Here is a 22916-nt window from a genome sequence, read left to right as displayed (position 1 = left end):
CAAAGCCGCCCTTTCCTCCAGGTACGTCTCTCTGGTTGGCTACATGTAAATCCCTTGAACGGCTGCCCCACAGTATCCACCTTTGAAGTGAGGGGCAGGGCGGGAGCAAATGCCCAGTCTCCAGCCCCCCGCGCTGCCCAGGTCCTCTCTCTCGGGCAAGCTGGTGCAGAAGCAATTACAGCCACAGCTTTTGGTCACGGCGGTTAACTACAGTGGAAAAGCCACTGCATTTCACTGACTCACCCACCAGCCCCAAGTGGCTGCTTCCTCCCAAGAGAATGCCTCGCAGTCTCTGAGCCCTGAATCTTTAAAGAGCTGCTCCCACCCTGCCTGCTCATGTTACCCACACTCAGGCCAATGGCTCCAGAAGCACCAGCCACACCATGGAAAGCCTGTGCTGACCCACAGTGGGGAAGGGGCTTGGTAGGGCTCACGTGGCTGGTACTAGGACAACTTAATCTCCACCCATGAATGTGAGAAGCCGCTCAGCAGCCCGCCTCTGAAAGCAAAGGTAATCAGCACACGTACCCCCCTCCACATACACACACATTTCTTACCACAGTGTGGGAAGGGGACAGAGGTGTTATTCCTGTGTCCCCCAGACTCCGGGCTGGAGATGAACATGCAGATGTAGGGGCCATTTCTGAAAGGAAAGACAAGTGCGCTCCTTAGAGGTGGTGTGGACTGAGCCGGAGAGCAGCAGTGAGGGCTGCGTGGCTTTGCTCCTGCAGGGACTGTTGCCCCTGGAAAGCCAGCTAACGTGGGGCGAGGCTGAACTCCAGCCAGAGAGGTAGGGTGTCTGATCTGTCCACCCCCGTATTTGATATTTAAAACTTGACCAAATGAGACGCTCCTTTTCTCCCAGTGACCACCAGGCCTCTCCCTATGTGCCACCCAACTCTCACTTAGCAGAGAGGCTGCCCAGTCCCCAAGTCGCCTCGGCACCTGGCTCATGCCCTCTGTAGAGCCAGTCCTTAGCCCAGGCACCAGTGTGGACCAGAGGAGCCTGTAGCCCCCTGAGATGATGTGCACATTTTTCACGCATTTTCTTGGAAGGGCATCCACAGCTGTCAGGTTCCCAGAGGAGTATGGGACCCCACCCCAAAGATTAACAACCCTAATCGTAAGAATAGAGGACAGGAGTGCGACTTCCAGAAATAATTTCCTTGCTTTGTAGGTGCATCACCTCCTCCCTCCCTCTGGCATGAGGCCCTGCCAGAACAAGGGGAACTCATCTCTCTTCAGTGATGCTGAACGGTTTTGACATTCAATTTAAAAAAGAAAAAAAAAAAGCAGAAAGACAGATAGATTAGCATTCCTGGGTCCCCCAGTCGGGGCCCTGCAACAGACACGAGGTCAAATCAGAGAAGAGCCAACAGCAAGGCAGCATGAATATCATTTTGTCGATTCCCCTACTGCTCTTGCAATTACTCAGGCACAGACGTTTGTTCTGAAACCTTGCCAGGGCCCCGTGGCTCTCCCCCAGGGATGAGCACCCAAGGAGAAGTCGCCCTGTCCCTGGTCAGTGCTGGAAGCTCCACCCACTCTCCCTGCCCGCTGCCCAGGACTGGCAGGGCCTGCAGAGCAGCGGAACAAGCACCGCAGGCTCCCCCTGAAGAGGTGATGGCCGGACCCTGGGCACCGACAAATCCCAGGTACCATCCGGTACGTTCTGCGAATACCGCTCCATTCAGTATATAGACTAATACCTGGTGGGGAAAAAATGGGTAACGTGCTACAACAATACCTGTAGTCAAGGAAACGCAGAGGGTATGAGGTATCTGAGAAAGACCTGCCTGCTTCTAGGGAAGCACTAGGAGTGGCCCCAGCTGCCTCTGCTTGCCAAATCACTTTGCTTAATCCCACGCGCTTACTGATTTTTTTTCCCCCTGCTTAGTAAGAACTCAAACAGCATCATTACAGTGGGCGCCAAATGGGTTGAGGGAATAAAATGAATCACGAAAGAGTGAATGTGAAGCTTCAAATCTGCACAGCCACCTTCCCAATCTGCAGGCGTATGTTCCCTCTCCTCCCGATGAGGCTCAGTTCCAACCTTTGGGAGAAAGGTTCAGAAGCAAGTAAGTACAGAGGCCACAAATCAACTTGTGGGGCCAAGGATTTAAACAGACATTTCTCCAAAGAGCGTACACTAATGGTCGATAAGCACGTGAAAGATGCTTAACTCATTAGTCATTAGGGAAATGCACTCATTAGTCATTAGGGAAATCAAAACCACAGTGAGATACTGCTTCACACCCACTAGGATGGCTCTAATTGAAAAGAAAAAAAGGAAATAACAAATGGTGGCAAGGATGTGGAGACATTGGACCCCCTGTATATATCTTGTGGGAATGCAAAATGATACAGCTGCTGTGACAAGCAGCTTGGTAGTTCCTCAAAAAGTCAAATATAGACTTACCATAGACTCAGTTCCACTCCTAGGAATTCCACTCCTAAGTATCTACACGAAAGAATTGAAAACAGGGATGCTTGTATGTGCGTGTTCACTGCAGCATTATTCACAAAAACCAAAAAGTGAAAACAACCCAAGTATCCATCAACAAATGGATAAACAAATTGTGGCATATCCATTCAATGGAATATTATTCAGCTGTAAAAAGGAATGAAATTCTTACACATGATACACCATGGATGAACCTAGAAAACATTATGCTAAGTGAAATAAGCTGGACACAAAAGGACAAATACCATATAATGTTTAGAATAGGCAAATTCATAGAGACAGTCAGTAGATTAGAAGTAGCCAGGGGCTAGAGGGAGGCATGGGGAGTACAGAATTTCCGTTTTGGGTGATGAAAAATTTTGGAAAAAGTAGTGACGGTTGCACAACATTGTGAATGTAATTAATGCCACTGATTTGCACACTTAAAAATGGTTAAAATGGCAAATTTTATGTTATATATACTTTACCACAATAAAAAAATTTTATTAAAAAAAACTTGCTCATCTGAGAGGAGAAGCAATTTCCGATTCTACTAGCACCATGGCTCAGTGCTCTTGAAAAGAAAATGGAGACGTGAGCCTGGCTCCTGGACCAGCCGGCTAAACTTCAGCTTCTTTGCTCATCTCCCAGCACAGGGTACCCCCTTCCATAAAAGCAGGGGGAGGTCAGCATCTCCACTTGTGAGTGGTCTGCCCTGCCCCCACCCCGCCTTGGGCAGCCTGCAGACAGGTACCATCCTGCACTGGGAGCCTCCCTCTCTCCACCCGCTACCTGCAAGGCCTGCAGCCATGTGTCCACATTTGCACAGAAGGTTTTGGAAGACACGGAATGTCTAATTGTCCAGAAAATCTGGTGCTGGCAATTAGCAAACAAGCTATTATCCGCAGACAAACCATCCACCCCGCTGTCTGCTTGGTTCTAATTATCCCATCACTCAGCCCTTCTCAGAGCATGTCCTACTGACTCGGAAAACAGCATGTGTTGGGCCACACACTGAACACAGGCCTTGGGCCCCCAGAGGACTCCAGGGAATTTGAAGACAAGAACCAAGGATGTTTTTTGGTTCTCCCTGTACCTCCCTCCCACCCTGTCTCTGGTTCAGTACGAAATAAATCATTTGACTTGCTGATCACTCAGCCAGGCCTAGAGGCAATTGAACTTCATGGATATTCTCCATTAGAAATTAAAATGCAGCTACATTGTGCGATGATTTAAAACTGATTTGCATAGAAGGTATGGAGGAGTAACATTTTTACAGACATTTGCATATCATGCACACCCACATCTATAGCTCTATAGATCCCAAATCAAAGATAATTCACCAGTTAATGTGCATTGACCCACCACAGAAATACAAAGAGCCTGTAGTGATAACTTTGTTATCAAGCTAATATTTCTTTATTTAACTATTTAAGATGTCAAAAAGGTGCTCAAAAATTTTTAGGGACAAGAATATGGAAAAGCCTACGTTAGCCCCTGCGGGATGTGAGAAGTTTCTGGTGTGCTAATAATCCCAACCAATCTTGAGAGCTTTCATTCAATAGGTAAGTGATTAAGAATAAACACAACAGGGTCAATAGAATATTACCTGTTGGTCTATGGATAATTGACAGATCTAAGCTAACAGACAAGAGGAGAGAGTTGATACATGGAATGTCTGTATGTACAAGGTACATGCTGTGTGTCCTGGCTTCCAATTAAACCTAGGCCATTATCCACAGTAAGAAACACCAACTGTCATTCACTGTGACCCTGTTTAAGTTTCTCTGTAAAGCCAATATAATAACATCTGCCCCGTGACTGCTCCTGCCTACGTGATATTCCAGTTCAGTACACACAGAGTGACCTGGGCACATCAGGAACAGAAGGGAAAGGCAAAGCTAAAAGCCCAAGAAGAAGAGAGATTTTTAGAGTGCAGGCTTGGAAGAGAGAAAGGAAGCTGATGAAAAGAAAAGTGATACTCATCTGCAGAGGTAAGGAGAGAAGACTGGTAAAAGAGATTAAAGAAAAATGCTTTACCAGAAGTGTAGTCAAGGTCAGAGCCGAGGGATCAGGGAGTTTTAAGAAATACTTACTCCGCCATTCCCACAAGATTAAACAGACACTCAAAGCATCTTCCCATTTCAAGCACTAAGTTACTCTGAAATGCAGTGACACAGAGGGATTTGATGATTTCACATCACAGAATCAGAAAAACAAGGAACATTTCAAGAATGCAAACTATCAGCCACAGAATCAAGCCGAGGAGGAAAAGACCAGAAGCTTTCTAGAAAACCAATAGAAAATAATCATCAGGTCTTTTTTGTCATTAGTTTTAGATGATTTACCATTACTTATGTCTTATATACTTACTGTATATAAGTAAGTAATCTTTACTATATATAAGTATATAATCTTTTTTAGTTTAGTGAATATAAAAATAGATACAGGTGTTCCTAGGTTCACTCTTAACCTGGGACTCAGCCCACAAAACATTCTTCAACCAAGTCATTTAAAAAATAATTTTTCCAGCAAAGAGGGATATATAAATAAATGAAAATATTTATGCAGCCAAGTAGAGGATATAAACAAGTAAAAATAGGATTCAACCAACAAGTCTCCTGCCACAGGATTTTTTAGACCCCAAAGCAGATAGCAGAGGAGAAACTAGTTGAACTTGTGAGGTTAATACTCATCACTTGCCTTAACAGTGTAATAATTAAAATACAGGCTTCATCAGGGTTCCTGCTATAAAACGTGAGACTTGTAAAATCCAGACACATTCTTATTTGCTCCTGGCTCTAATGGCTTTAATCAAAGCAGACACTCCTAAAATAAAAAATAGTCTTAATAAGAGAACCTCAGAGACAGCCATAATTCATGAACTTGCTTGTTGCTCTCCTCTGCTGGAGACATTAGTCAGCAAATAGCCGTGAGCAGAATCGTGGACTTTCCGAGATATATAAAATCGATCCTCCTCCATAAATACAACATTTTTAAAGACGAAGACGGAACCATTGGGCTGACTTCATTTTACAAGGCTCCAGGCTCATGTGAAATGACAGGTGGTCTCAAACAATGGGAGCTCCCCAGCTTTTTCAAATAGGCCTCCTTGCTAGCTTTTAGATTTATGTTCTATCAAACAAATGCTCAATTTCAAAAGGATTTTTAAGGTCTGGTCCTTATGATTTTTAAAATGCAGTATATATGTTCATTTCTTTTCTCCTGCTAGCCATGAGATAATGGGTGATTTGCTGACAGTTGCCTAAAATCAGGCCATTTGAAAAAAAGCTCTCCCTTTCTCTCCCCTTATATGCCCTCCCTGTAGTGTCATCTTTGAAAATTGATCAGCTCAAGGTCATGTGTAGGTTACTGGCAAATATCTTTTAAGAAGGAAAATTTAAAATTCTTATTACCCTATAACAGGCTGCATGGCTAGCTGAACTAATGCATTATTACCGTAAACTGAACTTCCATTTCAGTAAATAATTTATGGGGTTTTTTTTTCAATCACCATGGTTGATGTCCAAAGTAAATGGAAATTTTATTGGTGTGAACTGAGAGACCCTCCTGACTTCAAAGAACACTGAGTGTAAAATAGCTGCTCTCCAAATGCTAAATAACAATTATGGAAATGAGCGTTTATTGTGGCAGAAACCACAGCATCATGCACCAGGGGGCTGCGTCAGGCCCATCCTGACACTGGACAGCAACTTCCAGTAACCCTCCCCATCACTAAATGGATTAGGAGATAAGCTGCCCCAGGGAGAGAGAACTGGGGCATCGGGGTTTCCCCAGAGACAGTGAGATCCCCAAGTTCCTGCAACCTCAGTCCATGTGCGGTGGCAGTTCACAATTTCTCTCTTAACCATAGGTTCACAGGAACATGCATGTTCAGGCAGCTGCTGGGGGAGGTGAGGAAATGCTTTCTAGACCAACAGGTCCTCCTACTAATTTTCATGAATTATATTCAGAAACCTCACAGCCTCTGCCCACTGGGACCCAGCGTTTGAAGGGGCTCCACCAGATCACCCCATACACAGGATTAAGATACTTTTTTCCACCCAACTTCTCTTTCATAGACTCTGGGCTCATCTGGGCAAGGCCATGTCTTATTTCATCTTTGATTCCTCAGCTCCTGATTTGTCACAGGCACTCAATAAATGTAGGGTGGATGGATGGATGGATAGGTGGTTGGGTGGGTAGATGGATGGATGTATGGATAGCTGGTTGGGTGGGTAGATGGATGGATGGATGGGTGGATGGATGGATGGGTGGATGGATGGATGGATGGATGGATGGATGGATGGATGGATGGATAGCTGGTTGGGTGGGTAGATGGATGGATGGATGGGTGGATGGATGGATGGATGGATGGATGGATGGATGGGTGGATGGGTGGGCGGATGTTTCTAACATGTGCCCAAAAGTGGACTCAGTGACTATCCATAGACTTGGAGGGCCACTGAGGTCTTTCCCAACTGAGGCATCAACCCCCGAGTCAGGATATTAGTAACACATATCCTGAGTTAACGCCAACAATGTGGGATCAGCTCTCAAATCACCCCCAGACCTGCCTCTCTCCTCAAATGTCCCCTTTGGTTGGTGTAACCACCATAGCTCCCAGAAGGGAGATTTCCTAGGCTTCTCCCTCCTCCCTCATTGCACTCTCAAGCCCTGTCATTCCTACTTCTTAGCACCTCTCACAGTCACCCTCTGCAGCCTCACCACCACAACCTTGGTCCAGACCCTGCTGACCTTTATCAGGGCTCCCACACAGCCTCTTAGTCTCCCTGCCCTGAGTCTCCCCATCCAAGTCACGCTCCTCCACAGTCAGAGCCATCCGGTCAAAACTGAGGTCTGCTTATGTTACTCGACCAGGCCAGGGCCTTCTATTCCCATCCCCCACGGGATAAATCTAGCACACAGCTAGCATCCAGGCCTTTAAAAGTCCACCCCGCCTCTCTCTGCAGCCTCATCTCTCTCCATCGCCCCCATCCCTGGCTCCACCCAATCCTTTCACAGTCCCTGGAACATCTGTGCTCAATCCAGCCTCCAGACCTCTGCACATACTGTTCCCCTGCCTGGAGTGCACCCCACTTCCACCCCCTCCTCCGGGGAACTCCACCTCCAAAAGTCAGTCCCCTCTGTTTGAGGGAGAAGAGCCTTCTCTGCTCTCTCGGTACAGAGGAGAGAGGAACTTCTTCGTCAGTGCCTGGGGATTGACTGGCAAAACCCAGACTTGCAGAAATGCTAAGGACAGCAGCCAGGTTTCATCAAGAAATAAATTACAAGGAAAATACAGGGGAAAGAAGGAGGGGAAACTATAGATTAAAGGGTCTCTCGAACTTTGATGTGCATCAGAATCACCTGGAGCGCTTATTAAAACAGACATGCTGACCCCACCCCCAAAGTTTCTACTCCAGTAGGTCTGGGAATGCTGAGTATCTGCATTTCTAATGAGTTACCAGGCCATCTGGATCAGCCCCAGACAAAGGCTATACCTTAAAAAGACATGGAAAATACAAAATAACTCCAGTCATTGCAACACTTGGATCTTTATTGGACCATGATTCAAATGAACAAAAAAATTTATGCCATTTATGAGACAACTGGAAATGTAAACACTGACCAGATATTGATAATATGAAGAAATTATTGTTAGTGGTGTAATTATGTAATTTTTAAGAGTTGTTATCCTTTAGAGATACATTCTGAAATACTATCAGATGAAACAATATGATATCTGGGATTTTCATCAAAATAATATGGGATATTAATCCTTTGTCATTGCTTCGTTTGCAAATATTTTCTCCCATTCTGAGGGTGGTCTTTTCGTCTTGTTTATAGTTTCCTTTGCTGTGCAAAAGCTTTTACGTTTCATTAGGTCCCATTTGTTTATTTTTGTTTTTATTTCCATTTCTCTAGGAGGTGGGTCAAAAAGGATATTGCTGTGATTTATGTCATAGAGTGTTCTGCCTATGTTTTCCTCTAAGAGTTTTATAGTGTCTGGCCTTACATTTAGGTCTTTAATCCATTTTGAATTTATTTTTGTGTACGGTGTTAGGGATACAGCCACTATAGAGGAGAGTATGGAGGTTCCTTAAAAAACTAAAAATAGAACTACCATATGACCCAGCAATCCCGCTACTGGGCATATACCCTGAGAAAACCATAATTCAAAAAGAGTCATGTACCATAGTGTTCATTGCAGCACTATTTACAATAGCCAGGACATGGAAGCAACCTAAGTGTCCACTGACAGATGAATGGATAAAGAAGATGTGGCACATATATACAATGGAATATTACTCAGCCATAAAAAGAAACGAAACTGAGTTATTTGCAGTGAGGTGGATGGACCTCGAGACTGTCATACAGAGTGAAGTAAGTCAGAAGGAGAAAAACAAGTACCATATGCTAACACATATATATAGAATCTAAAAAAAAAAAAATGGTTCTGAAGAACCTAGGGGCAGCACAAGAATAAAGACGCGGACGTAGAGAATGGACTTGAGGACACGGGGAGGGGGAAGGGTAAGCTGGGACGAAGTGAGAGAGTGGCATGGACATATATACACTACCAAATGTAAAATAGCTAGTGGGAAGCAGCTGCATAGCACAGGGAGATCAGCTCGGTGCTTTGTGTCCCCTTAGACGGGTGGGATAGGGAGAGTGGGAGGGAGATGCAACAGGGAGGGAATATGGGGATATATGTATACATATAGCTGATTTACTTTGTTATACAGCAGAAACTAACACACTATTGTAAAGCAGTTATACTCCAATAAAGATGTTAAAAAATAATAATAATAATACGGGAGGGGAGGGACAGAGATTAAATGATATTGGCCACAAATTGATAATGACTGAACCTGGTGACTGATTCATCGGGGCTCAATACATTATTTGCCCTACTTTTGTATATGCTTTAAACTTTCCATGATAAAAGAGTTGGTGTTTTAATGTACCAGTTTCATGTCCATCTCCCTCTCGTCAGGAGGGCAAGAGGATATTTTTCTTATGCTGTGTATCAATCAGAGCACCTGGCCCATACATGGTAGGTGCTCCAGACATTTGTCAAGCGAATGAATAAGCTAGTAAGAATATATATTCATTTAAACCTCTACACGGGGACTCTGAAGGCCTGGGAAGGTTTCAGACCTGGGTCACCGGTGGGTGAGGGGTACTGGTTCAGCTGGCTTCTCTGGAGGTGAGGCTGTTGGGACAGTCCTTGAAGGAGTCTGAGTTTCAGCAGAACCCACCTGGCCCCCTTGCAGGCAGCAAAGCAGGTGTCTGACCACCAGCTGAGTGGCTCTAACTCCGAGGCGGGCTCCAGCAGCCCAGCCTCAGATACGAGGCCCTCCTAGACTTTGAAACCACCTCTGTAAACCCAGGGCCTCAGAGGAGGCAGGGGGCTGTGCCCCACCCACTGCTGGATCCCTCCATGTTCTGAGAAATGGGGAGATGCCCCTGCAGACAGGCAGGGTTTCTCTAAAGACCAGGACACACCCTTTTTGCTGTGTTCAGACTCGCTGGGCTCCCAACTCCACGTGGAAGGGGTGAGAAGCCTCAGTGAAGGCCTTGGCATCTCCTCACCCCCCTGAGGAATGGCCAGCTGCCGTGCCAATGTCAGCTGTCACCCTGTGACCCTTTGTATTAAAAGAGCAAACGCTGAGGCCTCCAGAAAGGGAGGGGGGTGTCCTGCGGGGACCGGGCCGCAGGCACAGTATCCTCCACGCTCAGGCAGGGCAGCCAGCTTGGGCTGCAGGGTCGAGGGCCGTGTCTCCCCAGAACCAGGGCAGCTTGAGAACAGGAGCAAAGCTGAAGCTGGCTCCTTGGCTGCAGTTCTTAAAGGAAAGTAAGGAAAGCAAAATGGCTTCTGATGATGATGGAGAACATGGCATGGCAGGCGGAGAAAGCGGAGGTCTGGACACCGGCTTGTGAGCCTGGAGAAACCACCTCACCTCTCTCCAGCGCATCTTCCCCCTCCGTGAAGTGGGAATTTGGATTCTCAGGGCCTCAGTCACTGTGTTGCAATGAACAAAAGAGGTAAACCCTCAGAAATATGTAACAGTCCGGGATAAAAGGATCCAGGAAAAGGAGTAAGTCTGTGAATAAAGGTGATGAATTTGCTGTGGAACGTATTTCACTGATGTAACTGTGGAAAACACAAACGAAGGTATTCAGGCGATTGGAAATGCCTATGCATTCCAGGGAGAAACGTCTTATTCTAAATTCAAGTTCTTCCATTAAAGCTCATGCTTTGGGTCAATATTACCAAACAATTTACATGTGATTATTATTTAGTGCACTTGTTCAATAAATATTGGTTTAAACATAAAAAAAAAAACAACACGAAATATGTAACAGCCCTCATCCACCATTTGCTGAATTCCTTCATGGGGTCAGATATTTATGCATTTTTTTAGTTTACGCTCTTTTGCAAGTTTATTAAACTCAAATTATTAATTTGAAATTGTTAGAAATGTACAAACTCAGAATTCTATTAGGAAAGCTATCATGGTCCGCAGACACTGAATGCGAATTTCATGCCCCGCTAAGAGCTTTACAGGTGTGGCTTGAGAAAACCTGCTGTTAGGGGCTGGAGGTACTGGCATTCTTCCACTGGATGGGTGAGAAACATAAGGCCTAGAAGGTTAAGAAAGAAGCCCACATTTTTTAGAATGCGGCCCAGCTGGATTCAGAGCTCGCCACTTCTGAGCCTGTGCCCCACACGGTACCCAACACCAGGTCCTGCACAGGTATTGTTTCTCTTGAAAGATGAAACTACGAGAGAGGTGTTAGTGTTAACTTAAATCCCCATTTCACAGATGGGCAAATAGTGCGGGGGTCACAATCACAGGGCACCCCCAAGCCCCCGCGGCTGTCTCTGTCTCCGGGCTCAGAAGACCGCATGGCTCACCCTTCCTTCGGCTCCGAAGCCGCACAGCGTTCTCCACTTCAAATGCCATAATTCTTCAAATCCAAATATCAGGGTGGGGAGGAGCCATGGTAACACAGAGGTTCCGAGCCAGGAAAGCCTGGCCTCAAATCCCAGCATGGCCACTTCCCAGAGGAAGGCCCTGGGGGGAGCTACTTAGCCTCTTCAAGCCTGTTTTCCCACCCCTCCTGGAAAATGGGGGGGAGGGGATCATGATGATGGTGATACATTTCATAGGATCACTGTAAAATAATGCATGAATAAGTGAAATAATATCTATAAAGCCTGGTGCATGGCGAGCACTTGATAAATTATAGATGTCATTTATCATGGTTACCATCATGATCATCATCACCAAATCGGTCCAACTGCTGTTGAGAAAAAGCACCCACGTGCTTACACCAGGGGACAGAGCTCCCACTCATGCACAAGGGCGGCAAATGCATTTTCTTTACATTATGCTTCTCTGGGCTTCTTAATCAAGGATAAAAAGTCTCACCAGACAGAAACCTGGCAAATGGGACCTTCAGGAAAACTCAGTGATGGGAAACACGAGGGCCTTGCTGCCATGGGTGAGGGAGACTGTCTGGCCCCGACTTCCCGCTCAGGCTATCTGCTCACCTCAGGGGTACTTTCAGAATAACCACGGAGACCCTGGGAAGCCACGTGACCCTCCGCGCCAGGCAATAAACTCAGGCTTTCCTGTCCTCTACGATGAAGCACATTTTCCAACTGACTGGGTAAATGAAGAATCACTCTCCCACCAAGGAAAAGATTCCACCTGCCTGGGCACCTGGAAGGCCAGGGTTTAGACTTCCCCAATTTCTATCGTGAACAGCCTTGGGATGATGGCTCAGCCCACAGAGGCCACGGCACAGCTGGCACTGACTGTACTGAGACTAAAGCCAGGGGCAATGGCATTCCAGCCTGTTGGTCTCCCCCGCAGCGGGATCTTTCCCCTCCCAAACACTCATCATCTGTCCCTGGGGAGGGGAGAGGGAGAAGCAGAACACGAGGTAAGGGTTGGGGAGACAGACAGCTGGTTCACCCCCTTCAGCTGAACCCTCCTGATGAGAGAAAGTTGTGCCACCTCCAGGCAGGAAGGGTTGCCCTTAGCCCGCTTGTACCCCAAGCCAGAACTGGAGCACAAACCTCCTATACCCTGCCGGTGCCTGAGAGCTGAGGCTCGTGCACGTTACAGATCCTTCCGAGGAGTGTCTTAATGGAAGAAATGTCCCAAAACAGCAGCGCAGTTTGTGCACTGCACAAAGGCACCACCTTGAGGGACAAGCAGGACTGCATCCACCCCTAGGTATGGGTGCCGTTTTCTTACCCCAAAGGTGCCCTTCCAAGTCATGAACTAAAGGGCTATATCACCTAGAGTGAGCACCTTTTTCCAATTTTTGCACCCAGAGAAGATCTGTTTCTAATTCATCTAAAAGCACCATAAAAGGCAGCCATAGCACTTAATAACCAAAAAAAGGAAGGAAATGCCTGGAAAGGTACTGAGTTCCCCATCACTAGAGAAGTTCGAGTTGAGGCCAGGCAATCACTTAGCTGTAGAAGAGCAAAAGAGGGTCAGAAAAAAGGAGATGGGACTCAGGAGGAGTGGAAACCAGGCTGTATGGATTGAGGCATTCGACCAAGATTCACTGAGCGCATGACTCACTACCTGCCAGGAGCTGTAGAAGCTGTGCAGCACTGTGGTTAAGCACAGGGGTGTTGGGCCTGGGGAGGCTGTTTCAAATCCCAGCTCAGTTATTTACTGATCTTGGTGGATACTGCTGCATCCACCCCAAATCCACTTCTCCCTTCTTAACCAAACCCTATTTTACATGACTAGGGGGAGGGGGGGACCCTTCCCCAGATCCAGGGTAGATCCTGAGTAGTCTGAACCAATCATGGCAATGCCCTTCCCCTTCCAATGATGGACATGGGAATGGGTTTGTGACCCACACCTCTGGCTGATGGGACATGAAGGGAAGTCTGCCGGAGGCTCCTGGGAAAGAAACATCCTGACTCTCAAGCGAGCCCATGAGGCCAACACCTGCGGCTGCCATCTTGCCGCCAGCCCAAGATGCAGTCAGCATGGAAAGAACCTCCATCCATCCTTCAGTGGGTCCATGAGCTGCCAAATACCTGCCTTGGAGCCTGCCAGACCTCTGGACTTCCCATTCATGGTCATAACTAATTTCCTTTTTCAGAAACAAGATAAAGTCAGTTTTTCCATGCTTTGCAGCTAAAAACTGATGCGCAGCTGTGCAATCTTGAACAAGCTACTAAGCTTCTCTGTGGTTCAATTTTCCTTCTGTATTAAATAGAGACGATAATAACTCTTACTTCCTGAGATTAATGAGGATTCAATAAGAATAACGCAGGCAAAGGTCTTAACAAGTGTAGCTATTATTCCTTACAGTGTCTCATTTTATCTTTACAAACAACCCAATGAGGTAGGAAATAGGTAGATATTAGCCCCATTTAACAGCAGAGGAAACCAAGGCAGAGAGAGGTTAAGCACTGCCCCAAAATCTCACAGCTAGTAAGTGCCTGTCTCTAATGCCCAAGTCCCTTCCCTCCACCACATTCCAGCCCTGAGGTTCCAGGGGCCCTGAGACTGGCCTGAGCCTGTACCATGGAAAACTTGCAGCAAAGAGCAGTGAAAAATCAGATCTCTGGAGGGAGGGGGGATAGGGGGGGACTGCTAATGGATATGAGTTTCTTTTGGGGGTGATGAAAATGCTCTGGAATTTGATAGTGGGGATGGTTGCACAACCTCGTGAATATTTTAAAAACCACTGAATTGTAGACTTTAAAATGGTGGGTTTTATGATATGTGAATTATATCGCAAGAAAAAAAAAATCAAAGAGCTGCAGGAAACCACATTGTAAGGACAACTGTCCCCTAGCCCACCTGCCCTCAGGGGCACAGCCCTCCTCCCTGGGGTGACCATCGGTGGCTCCCATCCACCCTGGCCACCGCTCCCTCACTGAACACAAGCCAACCTCTCTGCCAAGCAGGGTTCAGCAGTTCTCCCAGGATGGCTGCCGACTACAGCTAGGCGGGGGGCAAAGCTGGCACTGGCCTGTCCCCAGACACCCTGCTCTTTAGCAACACAAGAACGTGGGCACAGAGCGGCGTCAGTGCCCCAGGTCACCAGCTGTGTCTTCACTTTTCCCCTAGATGCTCTGAAGCCAGCTGGCCAGAGCTAAAGGGCCAGGAGACTCCCAAGGGCCAGGCATCCTGACAGCAAGCTGCAGACAGGGGGCTTGTCGGTGCTTCTCCCCGGGTAAGTAGTTTCAAGGGATTCTGGAATAAATGTCAGGAGAAGGTGCCCGATAACCTGCAGCCACACTAGCCCTCAGCAGGAGTCACGGCCTCATCTTAGCAGGAGGGCAAACTGCATCAGCATTAAAACATTCTTCTGTTAACTATTTGCAAGTGCCCACTGCCTGAGCCTGGGTCCTAGGCTGGGAGGTGCTCAGGAACCTGCCTGAGAAATTCCTGCTCCCAAAATATAAAGGAAAAGAGAAGGGAAATGCCACAAGGGGCTCAAAAGAGCCCCTGGGGAGGTGAAGCATGGCCCATCCACTGCAGCCTGAAGGGGGGCTTCCAAGGGGGCGACCAAATGCCCTCCAGCACAGGCAGGCTGGCACCTGTACACAGACCATTGCCCACACGCTGGGCAAAGGCTTCATGTCAGCTGGAAGGAAAGAAAGTCCTTTCAGAGACTTTTAAGACCAAGTTTAAACTCCCTAGTTCTTACTCTTTTTATACAAAACCTTCACTGATGGATTGACCTTCTTACAAAAATGGAATTAGTAAACTGGGTTAAGATATTGATTAACTTTAGACTTTGCTAAGTTAAGTATACATGGCAAAATTTCAAGAGTAACTACTCTTGAAAGGAGTTGAAATAGAATATCTAACTTCCAAGCAGTAACAGGAGATAAAAACAAAGAAAACTAGTGGACAATTCCCCCAGGACCGAATTTGCTCAAAGCCTTTGCCAAAAGAATATAAAGACCATGTTAAGGTACTTTCCTGAGAATGGTGCTTACTTCCTCAGGCTACTCCACAGGGCAGGGGGAAAACCCTAAGCCACCAGGACCCAGAGGGTCCCCCAGAGCACCCCCTGGCCCACTTAAGGCCAAGCAGCTGTGATGAGGCCCGCAGAACCTCCCCACCGATACACCAGACCCAGCTCCTGTCCCAGAGCGAGCAGATGCTGACCACCAAACTCTGATCCGTTTTTTAATCTGAACTTCAAGCAAGTCAACTACAATGAAAACAAAACCAAACCCAACCCTTGGGGTGAATCACTACAGCAGGGAAAGAGCAAACAAACCGCAAACTCCTGCTAATCCCCATATCTCCCATCCCTACCAGGCAGAAATGCAGACGCGAGTCCTTCCAAATCTTCTCCTGAGCCGAGGTGGGGAAGGCAAACCTCAAAACCATATGAACCTCAGGAAATAAAATACATATTATGTTTAGGGCCCACAAGGAGGCCACACAGACGGCCCCAGATGCCAAACAATTCAGATCCATCACGGGTGCCCACACCCCCTGGTGCATGCATGATATTCGTGCCTGAGTATGCAGGACACGTGACCTCCCAGGACCCCTGGTTCCAGCCCCTGCAGGGCCCAGATAAGCAAGAACCGAGGTCCAAGGAATGGGACTTTGCACCGTAGCCGCTACCTGTGGATGGCCAGTTGCCCAACCTCAGGCTTAGGAAGCCGTCTGGGCCTCCATAAGCCCAGGGCGGCGTTCCTCCGGCTTTCCATTGCTGCTGCGCTGCGGGCCTGTCCCTCCTGGCACCCAGGCCTGCCCGCTGCACTAAGTCTAACCGTGCACACGAGGGCTTCGGGCCTTATGGTTCTCTTTAACAGCTCTGTCTGGAACTCAGTTAGTCAGGGGCCATCTCCCCTTCAGAGCAGAACGCTCCAGATGCAGAGTGACCAGCCCGCCACCTCCAGGCACAGCCCCACCCGCTGAGCCGGGAATGTCTGAGCACAGGGCAGTGACCTCCAGGAGGGGCCCACGGGAATGCCTCAGGCTGGGAAAGTGGCAGCTGACCACAGGGACATCCACATGGGCCCGCACTCCCATCCTTGTATCCCTGCCCCTCTCTCTTTCCACACACCTAGTCTGGGAAGGTCCCAAAGGTTTGGACACAACTCTGGGGACAGTCTGCATTAGTGAACAAGAAGACTTCCGGAAGCTAAATGTGTAGCAGGGAAGCAGGCAGGGGCCACAGGGCATCACTTCAGCATTTCCTGGGAAGTCCATCAGCGGAGCGGACAAGGGTCCCATCCCTCGCCCCCCGTGTGCCTGCCCACACCCTCCTCTGCCCCATCCCCATTGGGCTCCATTAGTCTTGTCTAGTGGATACGCATCACATGGGTATTTAATTTATGAGAATCTGACTATGAGTTCTCAGGCCAATACAGAGCAAGTGACTTCAATTTAAATATTGTAATTATGAACACCGGAAAATTCTATCTTGCCCATGAACTCTTTATTAGACACCATGGTGAGTGCCATGGGGGACTGAGGTGAGGTGGGCAGCCCCAGGGTGATGCTGTTTGGCCTTTTGAAGGGCAAGTTTGCTGAGTGAACAAGATGGGGAGGGAACCCTAGGCAGGGGGAAGAGCACGAGCAAAGACAGAGCCGTGTGGAGAGCTTCCCAGAGGCCTTGCACCCTCCCTCCCGGCTGCCCCCGGCTCACATCACATCACATCACAGCCACCAATTTCATCAGGTTCCTCCCAGCCTCAAGCACCTGCTGTGGCTCTCCTCTGCTCTTCACATCAGATCTAACCCTTTAACCAATCAGACAGCTCCATTAGCGCCCGCACCACTGCCGCCCCATCGTGACTGCCCCCAGACAACCCCCTGCACCAGCTGGGCTGTGTTCTCTGCCATCTGGGAAGCCATCTGCCATCCCCCAGGCCCTCTCGTGCACCGGTCTGCAGGAAGAAAAGGCCCCACTAACCTTCCCGTGGGAGGATCTGACCCTTGTGGCTGCCCTCTCACCAGGCACAGCCTTGAACTACTCTTCCAGGAGTGGGGGACGGGGCCAAGGACACAGAGTTAGCTGGGCTGGAGGAGGACACCTGGTTCCACCCGCACCAGCTCTGCCACAGGCAGGACTCTGTCCTGGGCCTCAGTCTCCACAGCTGCAACCTGGGCTAACGACTGCTCCCCCTCACAGGTCTGCGTGGCGACCGCAAGGGAAGACCTATGAGAAAATGACAGCCCCGAACTGGGTGCAGAGCAGGTACTCAGGAAGCACAGGCCCACCCACCGTTCTGAGGCCCAGAGCGCACACCTGCTGACTGAGGTTTTCCGCCTACATTTCCATCGGAGGGCCACTTACTTCCCTGCCCTGGACCAGAGGAAGCCCCCTACCACCACGTGTGCACCCCGGAAACCACTGCGGGCAAGAAGGGTGGCCATCAGCCTCCGGTGCCCAAGGCCAGCCAGGCTGACCCGTGCTCGTGCTTCACAGCCCTAGCATTTCTGCTTGAGCTGAGGATCCCCACCCTGTGACTCAGCAACTCCACCAGCAGGATTCTACCCAAGAGAAATATGTATGTGCCCCCAAAAAGACCTGTTCCAGAATGTTCACAGCAGTTTTTTTCATAATCGCCAAAAACTGGAAACAATCCAAACATCTATCCACAGGAGAACGGATGAACAAAGTATGGTATGGCCATACAATGAAATACTACTCAGCAATAAAAAGGGAGCAAAATCCTCTACACCCAACAACATGAACAAACCTCAAAAGCACTGTGTTGAATACAAGACCCTGGTCGTGAAAGAGCAGATGCTCTAAGGTTCCATTCATATGAAGTTCAAGAAAGTCTCAGGTGAAAGGTATCAGAACAGTGGTTACCTCACAGGGTGGGTAGATAGAGACCAGGATGGGGCACAAGGGAACTTTCTGGAGTGATGAAAATGTCCTGTATCTTGCCTAGTGTGGTGGTTACGCAGCGTATCAGCATCCTATTGCTGCTGTAATAAATTATCACAAACTCAGTGACTTAAAACCAGACAGTTCTGGAAGTCAGAAGTCTGACACGGGTCTCACCAGGCTAAAAATCAAGGTGTCGACCAGGCTGGGTTCCTTCTGGAGGCTCCAGGGGAAAATCCACTTCCTTGCCTTTTCCAGCTTCTAGGGGACACCTGCACTCCTTGGCTTGTGTCCCCTCCCCCCATCTTCAAGGCCAACAGCAGAGCCCCTCCGAATCTCTGACTCTGGCCCTCCTGCCTCCCATTGTCCCTCTGCCCTTATAAGGACCCTTGGGGTTAACACTGAGCCCACCCCGATAATCCAGGACAATCTCTCCATCTCAAATCCCTTAATGCAATCACTTCTACAAAGTCCCTTTGGCCATGCAAGGTAACATACGTGAATGTTCCAGGAGAGTAGGGCACGGACATCTTGAAGGACCATTATTGGGCCCACCACACCTGAGTATATGGATTTTACATATGTAAAATCCACGAGCTACACACTTAACATTTGTATGCTTTACTGTATGTGAATTATACCAATTATAGCCATAAAGAGCAAACAAGAAGGGCACCTATAGCCTGGGCTGTAGATGTCACGTCCCGGGCATGGCGTCACAGGCACCATCTCACTTAATCCTCATACCCACCCTGCACCATCAACTGCTTTCTGGAAACGGAGGCGTGAGGAGAGAGAAAACCTCGCCTGCAGCTGGCAGGAGGCAAAGCCAGCTGGAATCCAAGCTCTGCCTGCTCCCCAAGTCACCAAAGACCCCTGCTACAGGAGAGGCCCTTTGATGCCCCATTGTTATTGCCATGTGAGTACTAGAACTTTCCCCTAACTCGGTTCTGAGAAAAACAGTGGTATGAGTGGGATGAGAAAAGAAAACTCAAGGTGGGGACAGCAGGGGTGATGGAGGCTGCACACCGGAGACCCCCTGCCCTGTCCAGAGGGGTGACCGTGCTTGGGCTCCACCCAAGAGAGGAATCAGAAATCCAGATTTTTAGGTGAAATCTCTCATCCATTTTAATTATAGGCAATGAGTTCAAGTGGATGAGCAAACCTTAATCCACGGGCCTCCAGCCAGCCACCTCGCACACCCCACTGCACCCCACCCCACCTGCTCCAGCAGGCCTGCCAGCAAGCCGCAGCCTCGCCCCTCAGAACCCCGCTCTGCTCTCTGCAGGGCACCGGCACCTGCGGGGAAACTGACAGAAGGACAGAAAGCTGCTCCGGTGAGAAGGGACCTGACCGCTCCTAAAGGGAGCCGACAAGGCAGCTGCAACGAGGCCTCCTGCCTGCTGGGAACGCACACTCCAGCGGGGACCAGAGGCCCCGTTCCTGCGATCCCTGCTGCTCCCACCACTAAGGCACCTCCAAAGAGAAGGTCTGGGGCTTCCAGGCAAATTTGCCGTTTTGCCAGATGCCCACCTGAGGGCCCCTGACCGCACCTTGATAGCTGGGGCCCAGGCCACCTGTGTCCAGGTTCAAGCAGAGCTCTGCTGAGCCATCCACAGCTGGGAGCCCAGGCACCTCAGGCAGCACCCGCCGTGGGCTCTAGGAGGAGACAGCTCGGTTACTTTTCAAGTCCCCCCGCCTCTCGTGCCCGCGCAGAGCCCTGCACCTGGGCAGTGCCCAGCCCATCCTGCTCCCTGGATGGTTGGTGGTGTAAGGGAGCCAAGGGGTCTTGTGGCGTGGCTTTCTTGTGGCTGGGGGCAAAGCATGTGAGCGAGTGTTACAGAAATTATCCAGGACAAGGATTTTTGAAGAACACAAAAATCCAAACTCGGAAGCCATCAGGCCGCCTACCCACTCTCACCCCATGGGGCCTTAACCAAGAACCATCACCTTTTGAGCCTCTGCGTCCTTGTCTATAAAAGGAGGATAGCACCCCCTTCCCCACCGCACTGGGTTTTATGAAAGCGCATCTACCGGCTCTGTCTCACCTGGCCGGCAAGTCTGGAAGGCTGGACACCGAGTGGTCAGCAGGGGCTGCTCTGAGGGGTGTGGCCCTGGCTGTTTCCTCCTTTCTTCCTTTGGATTACACTTTCCGTGATGAACAAGTAGCGCTCTTGTCATAGAACCAGCGTTACCTTGGTTTTTACCCAGTCCCTGCCCAGGACACGGCGAGGACAGAGGAGATGGTTGGGCAGGGTGGGGTGAGCAGGGTGTGAAGCTGGCCTTCACCCAGCACCTCCTGCAGCCTCGCCGCTACTGCTCAGCAGCGGTACTGGTCCTGCCCGAGGTCCCTGCCTGCTCCTCCGCTTCCCGCACCAGGACCCCCAGCCTCCACCAGCTCCCGGCGATCCCCCGGCTCCCGCACTCTGGGGGCCACGCTCTGTCTGGCAAATCTCCCCAGCGGCCCTATGCAGGAGGCTGTACCTCTCAGCTGCATCCTAGAGATGAGGAGACAGAAGCTCGGGAAGGCTTTCAGTCCTGCCCAAGACCTCACAAGGAGTACGCTGCAGAGCTGAGACTCGCACCCGGGACTTGAGCTGGTCCCACCATGCCACACTGCCCTCCAGAGCTGAGCGCTCAGCTCAGGGACCCACCTGGAAGGAGCTCTCGAACTGCCTTGACCTCTCGGCCTCCTCCAGGCCCAGGAGAGGAGCTCTACTTAGTGGGTGTCGCTCTGGCTCTAACACTCAACCCTCCAAATGTCCCCAGCTGTCCCCTGCCTGAAGTGGGCCATCCTTGGTGCTGAGACAGAAATCTTGCCACCCTGCGGGGCGGGGGGCTTTCTGCTTGGGTCGCAGGCCTCACCCTGAGCTCCTAGGTCCTGGCTCCAGCGCTGGACTCCAGCCCTTCCAACCAGCACTGCCCTCAGCTTTACTCATTCACCTCCTGGTCGGAGTCCTGCTGTTCGGTCGCCAAATCTGGGAACAAGCCTGGAGCTGGCACTGTGCATGGGACGGCCACAGGGGCCCCCCATGGGCTCTGGGCCCTGAGGGTCCAGCTGGGGGTCAGGGGAGGCAAGAGAGGGTCACCTTGAATTGTAAGCATATTCACAGATGGAAACCAATTGACAAATTCTTCTCTGAGGGTGAGGCAAAACCAGTTGTGAGCACGGGAAGAAGTGTGGGGAGGGAGGCGCTTTGCTGGCAGAAGGAGGTGGGAGGGGCCCCTATCTTGGGACACAAAATCCCTGACTACTTCTTAATGAGTCACAGGCTCAGCAGGGCCACCCCTCTGCCACGGTCATTGTATTTTTGGCTTCCGTTTGTGTTTGCCACTTATTTCAACCTCACTGTTAGTATTTCAGTAACAAGTGGCCCCGCCCTCCCCCGCTACCCCCGCCACTAAGATTTTTGAGGGGCAATGTTAACAGGATCCCAGCTGCATTCTTCAGCATGCTTTATTCTATCTTAAGGCCTTACTCTACAGGAATACATGTCCATTTCATAATACATACAACTATATAACTATAGATATATTGCAACGTATATACTATATATTATATATATAATATAGCTCACTGAGGAAGTCTGTTTTTTCCATATAACCATTCAACACACAAGGTTTAGATCAAAAAATAAGTAGGACAAAGTGAATTCTGACTTTCCTACTGCGCCCTGATAAATCCCATCCCGTGGGCTCATCTTCCTTCCTGAGAACCTCAGGCTCTGCCCCCCGCATGTAGCACTTTGGGATCTCACTGGTGAATGTTCAGGGAAGGCCCAAGGAATGCAGCGTTGGGGAAAAATCAATGCCCACAACTAGCCAAGTCCTTGTGGGTTCATGTTTGAATGAACCATACGAACCCCAAGGGAAGACCTATCAGAAGCTTCCACAGTCTCTGTCTCTCTCTTCCTCTGTCTCTGTCTCTTTCCTTCCCTTTCCTCCATCTCTGTTGCTCCCTCTCCCTATCGCTCCATACCTGCATGCACACACATACTTATGCGTGCACACATACACACACACACACGCACACACACACTCCCAGCAGCCTGTCCTGAGACAGGTCTGGAAGGACCCAGCAAGCCCAGCAGTATCAGGTCTTTGCTGGGTCTTTGGCACCACTGCTCACCATTCCCCTTCAGACTAGACAATCCACTTTCTTCCAAGTCCTCTCCAGGGCCCAAGCCGGGTGCTGCCACCCCAATGTCCCTATCCTCAGCCTCCCCCATCCTCAGTATCCCAACCCAGACAAGCAGAGTCTTCGCTTGCCTTGAGGGACAGCATGACCCTACTCTGCCACTAGGTCACTGTGTGCTCTTCAGGTGACTGCCACTTTCTAGGATTCTGTTTCTTTATCAGGAAAACGAAGAGGTTGGCTCATAGATGCTGAAAGCCCAATTGTACCTTCCAGCTTTAACCATTTCTCACTCTGCTCATCAAAGTCACACCAAGTGCTGATGGCTGATAAACACTCAAATCTGCACAGCAACTCTGTCCCCAGATCTCCACTAATTCTGGTTCCATGATGCCTCAATGTACCAAGCAATAAAATCCCCTCTATGTGGGCCTAATAAAATGTCATAAAGTTTTTATTTTGCCAAGGACA

At 49.3% G+C, this 22916-nt stretch overlaps 1 protein-coding gene across 3 annotated transcripts in view; it reads right to left on the bottom strand.

Moving 5' to 3' along the window:
- Positions 1-22916, bottom strand: part of HSPA12A (heat shock protein family A (Hsp70) member 12A) — a 161994-nt gene that overhangs the window by 32581 nt on the left and 106497 nt on the right. For 2 of the 3 annotated variants that reach the window (XM_057530759.1, XM_057530760.1), the window contains one exon: positions 558-643. In XM_057530759.1, the coding sequence (XP_057386742.1) occupies positions 558-643 (86 nt within the window). Of the gene's footprint in view, positions 1-557; positions 644-2419; positions 2462-22916 lie in introns of all 3 variants that reach the window. The other variant, XM_057530761.1, reaches the window with a different exon arrangement.

Source organism: Balaenoptera acutorostrata, chromosome 16 (assembly GCF_949987535.1).
Source record: "Balaenoptera acutorostrata chromosome 16, mBalAcu1.1, whole genome shotgun sequence".
Taxonomy (NCBI): Eukaryota; Metazoa; Chordata; class Mammalia; order Artiodactyla; family Balaenopteridae; genus Balaenoptera; species Balaenoptera acutorostrata.
Note: the sequence above shows the minus strand (reverse complement) of the source record. Positions and strands in the feature narration are given on the sequence as shown.